At 43.1% G+C, this 12,213-nt stretch overlaps 1 protein-coding gene across 4 annotated transcripts in view; it reads right to left on the reverse strand.

The window, feature by feature from the left end:
- The window catches only part of KIF13B (kinesin family member 13B), a 214,879-nt gene that overhangs the window by 59,041 nt on the left and 143,625 nt on the right, over nt 1-12,213 (reverse strand). For all 4 annotated transcript variants that reach the window (XM_074991473.1, XM_074991471.1, XM_074991472.1 and 1 more), the window contains 6 exons: nt 11,924-12,023; nt 11,552-11,678; nt 9,928-9,983; nt 6,767-6,891; nt 4,165-4,341; nt 1,342-1,434 (listed from right to left, as the gene is read on the reverse strand). In XM_074991473.1, the coding sequence (XP_074847574.1) occupies nt 1,342-1,434; nt 4,165-4,341; nt 6,767-6,891; nt 9,928-9,983; nt 11,552-11,678; nt 11,924-12,023 (678 nt within the window). The remainder of the gene's footprint in view (nt 1-1,341; nt 1,435-4,164; nt 4,342-6,766; nt 6,892-9,927; nt 9,984-11,551; nt 11,679-11,923; nt 12,024-12,213) is intronic.

The raw sequence follows: 12,213 nt of genomic DNA on the forward strand, positions 1-12,213 counted from the left end.
GAATTAATGCCTCCCACAGATTTTTTTGCCCTGCAGAAAAACTGATTCTGAAGGGAGGAAAAAGGAAGCCACAAGAGGGGGCATGCTACTATTACACCCTTGGCTTGCCAGGCAATGATGTGGTGCCAGAAGAGAGGGCGGGGCTGGCTCACACGCTGCAACAGCCTGCTGGGGAGGGGGAAGGGGCAGAGACTGCCTTCCTCACAATGCTCTGACTGGGGGAGGAGAAACAGAGTAGCACCCCCCAGCACTGCTGGGGTGTGTGTGTCAGGCAGACTAGAAGTCAGAAAGGAGAGTTGGGGAGGACAACGAACTGCAGCTGGGACATAGGAGCTAGTGCAGTGGCCACACTGAGGGGAAGTGGGGGTGCAGGACACACGGGAACAGGACGAGGAGAGGAAAAGTGCAAGGCCACATGGAGACAGGAGGGAGTTGGGTGCACAGCCAAATGGGGACTGGAGCAGATGTGCCTCACTATATCAGAGAGGCTGTTGTCAGCCATGGTCTGCATGGAAAAAGCTCCCCAGTTCCCTAATCTCTCCTCCACAAAATACCTGTTTTGTGCTTCTCCCATCACACTCCACAACGAGGTTCACACTCAGACTCCTTCCCAGAAATTATTTTCCTCACCCTCAAGCTCTTCCATTACCCTGACCACCCCGCCCACCCCACCCCTAAGCCTTAGCAACGCTTCTGAGGGGTACTGGAAATACATTTTTGAACTGTAGTTTAAATGAACTGTTTCTCAAAAGTTCTGTAGCAATATGCTTTGCAAGAAAGCTATTTGACAAAAAACATTTCCTGAAATCTTTTTAATTTCTAGTATTGTTACTTACTGACAGGTATGTTGAAATAAAATAACCAAAATAACTTGAACTGGCATGATTTTGATAAGTAAAATATGCAGAATTTTAAAATATTGTGTGCAGAATTTCCCCAGGAATAAAATACCTGTTTTTCGAATTTTTGTAACACTAGAGTCCTCCATATTTGGGTCTTTGCCTGCTCCCTACTACATACTAAGTTATCACATAAAGAAAAAGAAAACTCAAGAAGCTGACGAAACAGAGCCTACTGCTTCAGAAGCCTGGGTGGCAGGTGTCTCTCTGCCATTGTGCTAACAGACATATAAGGGAAAACTGACTAAATGGGATAAACAATGCAGATTGATGCAAAATGCACAATGTAGAAAAAAATAGTTTGCCTAATCTCTTTCTGGTCTAGGAATCTTCGTTATTACTTGTAGCAACAATGGCTAATGAATATTTAAAGAGATGTGCGACTTTAAAATATTGGCATCCCTTTGACGGTCTGAGGTATTTTCAATTCCTAAATATTCACCTCTGGAATATTAGAGACTATCTCAAAGGTCACTCCACAGCCAGGAATGGAGCTTCGATGAGACATTCTTCTCAGAAAGCTCTGGGCAAAACCCTAGAGAGGAAGAGGGAAAGGGGAAAAACAATTTGAGTTAACGGAAGCGTTTTAAAATAACATTTTCAGCAGATGCAAATTATGGTATAAGGCAAATTACAGAACAGACAAAACAAGCAGGCAGCATTCAAAGGATGCTAGCCCAAATAAAAACAAAACCAGTTACTTATTTTCATTACAGAAAGTGGTTTATCTTTCTACACAGCAAGATCTTTGATCTAGTAAACAAACTGGCTTGTTTTAGTGGGGTTTTTTCAGCATCCAGGGTGACTTTTCTTGAATATTGACGAGTATGGACATTAAATTCTTGACCAAAGGAATCGTTATGAGGAATGATTTAAGAGGGCTAGATTATTGTTTATGCTGACTTGGCACCATGCAGGGTTAGGAACTGGACTGTTGAATTAATGCAGAGATGAGTCACTGAAAGATGCTGAGTCTGAACAGCCTGGAAAGGTTATATCATTGGGGATTAAAAAACCTAGCAAGAAGGCTGAATATTTTGTTTTGGCAAATGGTTAAAAACAGCGCTGACTCAGCCTGCAGGAGCAGTCGGCATTGTTGAAGATTCAATGCAATCTTTATGATAAATGGAGCCTACAAATGATTTCTGTGAAATGGGCTCCCCATATCATTCCAGAACATGGAAAATTTGCTTCTCGGTTTCCCTTCTGGGAATGACTTTGCCCCTAATCAGACACCGAGTAATGGGTCTCTCTTCCTTGGCCATGTGCCTTCTGGCCTCAGTTCAGTCTGCTCCAGTAGCGCAAAGAGAGCCACAGCTCAGCCTCCCTACCTTATCTCGTACTGTTGCTGGCATGGAAGCTAAATTTTGGGGCAGTGTTGAACAGAAGTCACCCTCCTCCCACCATCTGCATCATGTAGTGAAGATTTTCAGGGCTCACTCTCTGAATGGGACCATCTATTTGAGCTCCTGCCTTCCTTCTACTCCTCTCCCTCCCACTTCCCTCACAGCAAAACAGGCCAAATGCAGAAAATAAAAGGTCAAGAGTGACTCTGTCTGAAAAGACACAGAATGCTGGCAGCACACCCTGAAGTGTCTCGGGCTACGTTTACACTAGGCAAAGTAAGTCAACTGCAGATAACGCAATTCTAGCTATGACAACTGTGTAGCTAGAATCAATGGATCTGCACTTAGCTTACCCTGGCCATCTTCAATGAAGAAAGTTGACAGAAGAGTTTCTCCTATTGACCTCCCTTACTCCGTGTGCCCTGCGAGGATTACAGGGGTCGACTGAGACCCCTAAGATGTTGATTTTGTGCATCCTTACCAGAGTCATGAAACTGAACCCTGGAAGATCAACGCTGAATGGGTTGATCTCCTGGGCTAGCGTAGACATAGCCTCAGACTGGGACAGAGGTGAGTATCCAGAAACAGATGTGGTGAACGTTACTGACGGGGTAACACATGGCAGGTTTCACTTAGCATATACAGGCAAATTAGACCAATTTCACTCATCTACAAAATATGAGCTCCTGGCTCACAAAACTAACACATTCTAAAAAAATATCCAGTGTTGACTGATTGGGATTAGAGAGATCACTTACTAACTTAAATGAATACAAACAAAACTGAAAAAAAAATCTTCAATGTTTAGCAGCACCATAAGAAAGCCATTAAAAAAAATAAACTTTCAAGACATTGAAGTTAACACACAGACTATTAGCCACTTGGAACCTCTAGTTATTCCCACACAGAATGGATGAACATCCAGAAAATATGAGGAATCAAAACAACAGCTGGCTGTTGCTATTTCTAATGCGTCTTTATGACAGTGTACCAAAGAGCTGAAGCTGCTGAGGGTGGGTGAAACCACCTTCTTGGTTCTCCATGTCTAGCCCCAGCAGGAGTTGGAAGACAAAGTGATGATTAATGTGAAAGCTATTTTGGTATTTTCAAAGTTTCTACAAAATGGACCCAGATCACTTCAATATGTCAAACATTCACCCACACAGGAAAGACATCAAGAGAACTGGATGCACACTTTTCGTTTTTAACTACAGAATTTTCATTTCATTTTTTCCGCAGACCCCACCAAGCTGGTTTCTAATTTTCCTGGGGGGCGGGGAGGGGGAGACCTCACCCCCACTCCACTTCTTCCCCAAAGGACCCACGCTTTCCTGATGCTCCTCTTCTACACCTTTTTCTGCACCCTCCAGAGCACAGCCCATGCCAGCTCCCCCCCATTCTCCTAACACCTCCCTACATGCTGCTGAACAGCTGTTCTGTAGCATGCAAGAGGAACTGGGAGAGAGAAGGACTTGATCAGTGGGGCTGAAAGCTCCAGACATGACTCATGGACCCCCGAAGTACCCTCACAAACCTCTGAGATGCACTGCTATAGATACTTCTGGCTGAGAGAGTTTGTTTAAAGACTCATTTTAGAAAGCCGCTATTAATTTAATTTTAGTTCAAGGGATATTCGTCATTGCTTAGAATTACTCACCCAGCTCCCATAAAACATTTACAAATACACACCTCCCTCTCAAGCCAATGCTGGTAAGCTATCAAATCCACCAAAACAAAAGGTCACATTGGTGTTAAAATGTGGCACTGCAGCGCAGCACAGAGTGTTAGTCGGAGCCCAGGATTGGAGGCAGGAATTACTGAATTTTATTTGGTTTTGGGCAAGCCAAAAGCTCTTCACCTCAGGACCCTCATCACTTTGCAAGCAGTCAAAACTCACTGGAGAGTATTAAAAGATGTACCTGTCTCCCATAGACATTAACACAGATACGTTTGCGCAGCACCAGCTGCATTTCTGCTGGATGGCTGAGCTGGACAGTCACTCTCACTATAAGGAAAACTCTTTCATCTGTTGCTGTTCCTTTGCTGAGCTGAATGCAGTTATGGACTGTGGAATCCCAGGAGGCTTCTACTTTCACCTATGAAGGGAAAAAATAATCTCCTCAAAATGCATAAATATTAACTTCAAAATTTCCAGTTCTCATAGAACTGGTAAAATAACAAATGTCTATTTCAGCAGAGGCCATTTTACTATTGATATTGATCTAGCAACAAAGATACTTGAATTTAAAAATGGAGGTCATTTACCTGTACGTGGAAGTTCTTGGAGCTGCATGGTCCCTATTTGTATTTCACAAGCAGGCGCATATGCATGTCGAATGCTTGAGTATGCAAATTGCAGATAGCCATGTCTGCTGGCCTGAACATGTGCAGCACCTCTCCTTGTGATGCAGACACGAGGCAGTAAAAGCTGACAACTATCCAGTTCCTCTTACTGTGAATCAGCAGGATCCACAGGAAAGATGATGGAGGGGTGGTAGTGGAATATAGATAGGGATCACACAGCTCAGCGAATGTTCAGTTGCCAGTAAGTGACTTCCAGTGCTTTGAATGCTGGCTCTAGCTGTGGGGAGGGCTAGCTCAGTGGTTTGAACGTTAGCCTGCTAAACCCAGTGTTGTGAGCTCAATCCTTGAGGGGCCATTTAGGGATCAGGGAGAGAGGAATGTTTTGATGTCCGCTTTGTGCCTGATCCACAAACCAGTTAGTCTACATTTTAATGGAGTGGGCCATTCTGTTAATGGCTTAAGAGTTTGCGTCTTATTGAAGACGACCTTTCAGTCTGCTTTTGAAAGAGAAACTGCTCAACTCTCTTTCATATTCAAATTTGAACGAGGATGCAAATTTTCTGGGACATTATAGGGGATCTTTGGCATACTTGGCTTACTCTAATTCTTGACTCTCCCGCCCCCCGCCCCTCTGCTCTCTGATCTGCTCACCTTGGTAATTTTTTTCTGATTTGTCAACTTTTATTACTATTTTTGGTTCTCTGTGCCTTAAATATTGGGTCTGTTCTGGTCTGGCTATGGTCTGAAGAAGTGGGTCTGTCCCACGAAAGCTCACCTAATAAAGTGCTACTTGGCTGCTTTTTTGTTTTGATAGTATATAGACTAGCACGGCTCCTTCTCTGCTCCTCGCAACTGTGAAATTGCTATTTGCGATTTTGTGTATTCATGGATCTCTCCTGCCCCCAAGGCCCACCCCTTCCTGGCACAGCTCTGTTTTACCCCCACATTGCATTCAATCTCCCTGCCTCAGAGGGTGGGTGAGAGGATGTAGCCCCCAGGGGCCTGGTGTGGGCTGGCAGCGGTTGTCAGGCTTTCCCCTCCCCTGTACTCATTGTGGCAGCCGGAAGCTGGAAGGAAATGGAGCACTCTCTCCACTTTCCCCATCCCCCAGGATCAGAGGATTTTGCCATTTGGTGGTGGTGTCAAGAATGTATCCACTGTGAATAGCAAGAGTTTCCTGCAGTTCTCCCTGTGGCATCTGCTTGAGCCAGCACACAAAACATTGTGTGTATATGTGAATGGAACTCTAGGTAGCCACTTTACATGTGTCCAGCATCGGTACTTCCTGCAAGGATACTGAAAAAGAGCAACACAGCTCCTAGATTTATGACTATAAATTTTAAGAAGACAGGACCATTCAATCTCACTCATTATGAAGACATGCTAAACAGCAGAACTGATTACAATGAGAATCATTGGAAGACAATTTCAATACACTTCACTTAAAAATGCCCACTTTTTGCTTTTCCTGAACAGTGTTAACAATATTCATGAAATGCAGATCAGGCTTGAGGGGAAAAAGGGAATTTTCCTGTTCATAAAATAAAAATACTATGGAAAGTTGATACTATATACCTTCATATAATTAGAAATATTACATGGTAGCAACTCTTGAGTTTCTTGTTTAGAATGCATATAGGAAAATTTTAAAATTCCCATACAAAACCAGCTGTGTTAAATTGGAGTTAAAGTTCAGACTAAAAAGGTTAAAAACAGGATAGGAATGTTGTGGTTATCCCCAAACCAAGTATTTCAAAACCTGGAAATCTGGAGATCAGATTACACTGAAAAGAAATCCAAACATATTCAGATATGGAAATACACAGTTAAGGCATCCATACAACTGCAACTGTATTTTAATGTAGTTGGGATGGGGTGGTTAATAAAGTTCCAATCCTAGAGAGCAATTCTAAAACCATACAGCCCTAGAAAGCACAAGTGCTATATGCTTGATGTGTCAGCCTACATAAACTCCTGTCATGTCTAGTCAAGAGTTTGCTTAGACATGGCAGGTATGAATTTAAAACAGACCAATTCCATGTGTGAATGTTTGTATGCATTTTAGAATAACAAAATGCCTTATTCTGACATCTTAATCTGCTTTGAAAGTGGAACAGCTATTCCGGAATAAGTCCCTCTGTAGACAAGCTCTCTTCAGAAGAGGTTCATGAGATGACAAGATTCTTGATAAACCTTCTAGGCTGTGCTTTTGCTCACCTCATTCTCATGGTACTTCACAATCTGCAATTCAAAGAATTCATCTTCTTCTTCCCCAGTGAGAGTAGCATCCCAACCACCAGGTTCTGGGTCATCAAGGTTATCTTGAGAGCTAAAGTCATCCGCTAGGAGAACAGAAGGCACAAAACTGTTAAAAGAAACAAGGAGTGTATTCCATTCCCAACAGCCCAAGAGTAGCAGCATTAATTCTTGTGCAGTGGACAATTACTTTCTGCCTACGTAAAACTCCACCTTAGTTTCATTATAAAAAGATATGCATTACACCTTGCCTGAAAACTGTTGCTGAAGTGTGCCATAGGAAGTCCTTCCTAGCCTGGAACCTGTAGCAGTGTCTCAAATCATTATTGACACAGTTACAGAAAAGCAGTCACAGTACTCACACCAACAGATAACATGGTCACAAACTGTCTCACACCCTTCCTTAGAACTGTAGTATTGGCTGTACAGGGCAAGGAATCTAACAGTTTCAGCTGGAACAAATTAAAACAATATGTCCCCATGCTGCTTGTGCTAACAGCTAACATACGCTGGAAAACCGTGGGGCTGTTATTGGATGAGAGAAGTAACCTCGTGACAGATGATGTAGGAAAAGCTGAAGTATTCAATGCTTTTTTTTGCCTCAGTCTACATGGACAAAGTCAACTCCCACATGACAGTCCTAGACAATGCAGTATGGGAAGGTGGAGGGCAGCCATCTGTGAGGAAGGAACAAGTTCTGAACTATTTAGAAAAACTAGATGTACACAGATCCATGGGTCTGGATTTAATGAACCCAAGGATACTGAGGCAATTGGCAGATGTCATTGCTGAACCTTTGGACATTATCTTTCAAAACTCTTGAAGAGTGGGAGAGATCCCGAATGACTGGAAAAAGGCAAACGTAGTGCCCATCTTTAAAAAAATAAAGAAGGACAATCCAGGGAACTATAGACCCGTCAGCCTTACCTCAATCCCTGAGAAAATAATGGAGGGGATCCTCAAGGAATCCATTTTGGAGCACTTGGAAGACGGGAAAGTGATCAAAAGTAGCCAACATGGATTCACCGGGGCAAGTCCTGCCTGACCAATCCAATTAGCTTCTATGATGAGGTAACAAGCTCTGTGGGCATGGGGAAGTCAGTGGATGTGATATTCCCTGACTTCAACAAAGCTTTTGATATGGTCTCCCACAACATTCTTGCCCATAAGTTAAGGAAATATGGACTGGATCCTTGGACTATAAGATGGATAGAAAGCTGGCTTGATGGTCAGGCCCAACGGGTAGTGGTCAATGGCTCAATATCTGGATGGTGGTCAGTTTCAAGCGGAGGAGTGCCGCAAGGCTCAGTTCTGGGGCCAGTGTTGTTCAACATCTTTATTAACGACCCAGACGAGGGACTGGATTGCACCCTCAGCAAGTCTGCAGATGACACAAAACTATGGGGAGAGGTAGATACATTGGAGGGCAGAGAGAGAGTCCAGAGTGCCCTGGATAAACTGGAGGATGGGGCCAAAAGAGATCTGATGCGGTTCAAGAAGGAGAAGTGTAGAGTCCTGCACCTGGGGCGGAAGAATCTCACGCACTGTTACACGCTGGGGACCAACTGGCTCAGCAGCAGTACAATGGAAAGGGACCTAGGGGTTATGGTGGATGAAAGGCTGGATATGAGTAAACAGCGTGCCCTTGTAGGCAAGGTGGCTAACAACATACTAGGGTGCATTAGGAGGGGCATTTTGAGAAGATCTAGAGAAGTAGTTGTTCCCCTCTGTTCAGCACTGGTGAGGCCACATCTGGAATATTGTGTCCAGTTTTGGGCCCCCCAGTGTAAAAAAGGATGCGGATGTGCTGGATCAGGTTCAGCAGTGGGCAGCAAAAATGATTAAGGGGCTGGAGCACAAGACCTATGAGGATTGGCTGAGGGATATGGACTTGTTTAGTTTACAGAAGAGAAGACTTGGGGGTGATTTAATAGCAGCCTTCAACTTCCTGAACGGGAGCTCTAAAAAGGAGGGTGAAACTGTTCTCAGTGGTGTCAGATGACAGAAAAAGGAGTAATGGTCTGAAGTTGAAGAGGGAGAGGTATGGATTAGATATTAGGAAAAACTATTTCCCCAGGAGGGTGGTGAAGCATTGGAATGCGTTGCATAGAGAGGTTGTGGATTCTCCATCCCCTGAGGTTTTTAAGTCCTGGCTGGACAAGGTCCTGGCTGGGATGACTTAGTGGTGGTTGATCCTGCTTGAAGCAGGGGGCTGGACTAGGTGACTTCCTGAGGTCCCTTCCAGCCCTATGATTCTAATACAATTCTGGTCAAGCTACATGTGGTCATGGTCAATGAACTGTGGTTGTGTGAGCAGGGCCTCAGCTCAGGCTGGCATTTTCACCAGTACAATATCAAACCACTCATATATAATATAAATGAATAAATGTAAGAGTACCTAAAATGTTTTTACAAGGAGGAGGGAGAAAAATTGTTCTTGGCCTCTGAGAATAGGACAAGAAGCAACAGGCTTAAATTGCAGCAAGGGAGGTTTAGGTTGGACATTAGGGAAAACTTCTTAACTATCAAGGTGGTTAATTACTTGAATAAATTGTCTAGGGAGGTTGTTGAATCTCCAGCACTGGAGATATTTAAGAGATGGTAAGACAGACATCTATCAAGGATGATTTAGATCAGGGATGGGAAAGTTTTGATGGGGTGTGGGCCGGACACTTTAAGATTCTGGTAAGTGGTGAAGGGCTACACTTTTCTGTGGAGGGGAGAAGGGTCTGGGACGGAGGCTGGGCACAGAAGGGAGCTCGGGGTAGGGAACTGGGGTGCAGCAGAGAGTGTGGCATTTATGAGGGAGTTTGGGTGAAAGAGGGAGTTGTGACCTGGGGCAGGGTACTGGGGCCCAGGTCACGGAGTGGGTATGGGCGCAGGGGAGGTATAAGAGGGGGCACAGGAGCTGAGTTGGGTGAAATAAATGTAGTTCTAACAGGTTTTCCATGCTGATATGCCTGACACTAAACAAAACAATTCTTCAACTTATTTAAAACAAAAAGCAGTCAAGTAGCACGATAAAGACTAGCAAAATATTTATTAGTTTGCTTCTTACTTCCTGTAATGTTATTGGCTTGACAAAGTTTGCTGTAAAAGCTCTGTCCTTAAGAACCACTTACCGTTCAAATCAAGGAAAACAACTGGAATATGTGTTTCCATACCAGGCACTGGAGCCCTAAAACATGACATTGACAATGGTTGCATTTAAACTGAAGCAGATTTATCCAGCACACGTACCTTATGATATAAGCCAACAGTCAAACACATTCTGCGTAACTGCAATTGTGGGTCAAGCCAATGATAACCTTGGCAAATGGCTTTATTTTAATTTACTCCTGCAGATACAGAGGGACTCGGGCTAAATTGGTACTACTTTTATACCAGCTCTCTCTCACTTATTATTTGACCTCTGCATTCAGAATTTTTTTTTCTTGCCTCTAAATGCTAATAGAAAATTTTAAGTTTCTTTACTTACACTGTCATGTGCACATATAAGTGCAAAACCTCTGCCTTAATAATGTAACTGAAGGTTGGACTTTTAGCCACGAAATGTCAGGGAATGCAAATATTGCGATATCAAAAGCCAAGTAAACTCTCCCACATTGCATAACTATTATGTTGGTTGTCAAAAACCCAAAAAGAAAAGTAGGAACAGGAAGCAGTACATCTGTGCAACATGTCCAAATTCACATTGCTGTTAAAATTTTAATTTTTCATTTTCCTAATATATTGTGATTTAAAGTAGCCACCTTAATGCTTTATTCTGTTTCAGCCTTTTAGTTTTCATAACACCTTTTGGAAGGATTTGTAAGAAAAAATTAGACAAAAGTTAGTAAGTTGCTTAAATCAGCCTTTGCACATTTCCCCAGATGCACATGCATTCATGATACATTTCTTCTGAAATAGGTATCTTATAGCTACACTGTTTTCTGCTGTGCATGCTCAGAATGCAGTTTTCAAATACTGGCAGCTTTTTAACTTGAAAGAGAGCACACAAGAAGTCCTCAGTAAAAGGAACAAGGACTTCTTTATCCTTCCAAAGTGTTGGTTTTAGCAAAGTTCAATGGGAAAGACCTAAACAAATGTGGTCCAGTCAGTTGGTGTGGTTAGAGATTTTATCGTGCACCTCATGCAGGACATCTCATGCCCCCTTGACTACTGTGATTTGTCTCCTGATCAGCTTTTCCTCCCAAAGCTTACCAGGGGGAGAGACCAAGCACAGGAAACTGCTGTCCAAGTCAGAAGTCAGTGAATATGGGTGTGTGCACGCCTGTGTGAATAGAAACTGTTTGCATGCTCTACTGCAGTTGTTACCCACAGCTGCTATCGGACGCAACCTTGGTCCAGGGTAATTTGCTGTTTTAGCAAATGATGTGCAACTCTTGCTGTCTAATGACAGAAGCACACAATGCACCTGAAGATGGAGTTTTATTGTGATGAAGAAGCCTTTTAAATGAAGGAGTTAGGTAATTAACGTACACTAATTTACTCTAACCCTAAGTGCAACGGTAATAAATATTGATTTAATTTTTTCCAAAGATCAGCTACATTTTGATCAATAAAAGAATCACTTACTAAGGAGTACTTCTGGGTTTCTTTCACACTAACACCCCTAATTTAACCACTCTTCTCATAGAACCTATGGAACCCACATTTGGTGGTGCAGAAAATGGCAGGAATCCAAGGCAGGCAGAGGCAACCTATCAGTTTTACATTCACTGTGAGATACAGTAATATTCCTACCACTCTGCTGGAGCTCCAGGGATCCCACTGCCAGCAGAAGGCACCATTACAGCGTTCCTTTCTTCAGTCAGAGTGAGCCTCATCTCTAATAGTTGTGCCTCCCGGTCAGCATCATCTTCTGTTTTATCTGGAAAAGTAGGACAGTCACTCAGATAGCCTGAAAGCATTTTTTTCCATCGTCTCCTCTAATCACTTGCTTGCAGTTTCAATAAAAACACCTGTTCTGTAAGAATACACAGATTCTGTCTATTAAACTCTGACTTTCTTCCCTTTTCTATTAAATTTCATACCCATTAGCACCCTGTACCCCTCCCCCACCAAAAACCCTACCTACACTCTCACTACACCTGCTGCCAATAAAGTCACACCTACCAGGTTTGCTGACAAGTTTTTGCAGCTGCTGATCTAGATATTCCTGCCGTTTTGTCAGTGCGTTCAGCCATTTCCGACGCAGTCTCTCCAAATCCCTGTCCTATGTAAATGAAGCACATTCTGTAAGTACCAATCCATGAAAAACATTGCTTCCCATTTGTAACATATGTAGCTTTCAACCCATCTGTTCCTACTTTTTATTTTTGGCCATCCTTCCCTAGAATTAGTGCCCTGGGGACTCTAGAAATGAGCCATGGAAGAGCTCCCCATTAAATCATCTAGTCTATCCA

This window comes from Carettochelys insculpta, chromosome 3 (genome assembly GCF_033958435.1).
Source record: "Carettochelys insculpta isolate YL-2023 chromosome 3, ASM3395843v1, whole genome shotgun sequence".
Classification (NCBI taxonomy): Eukaryota; Metazoa; Chordata; order Testudines; family Carettochelyidae; genus Carettochelys; species Carettochelys insculpta.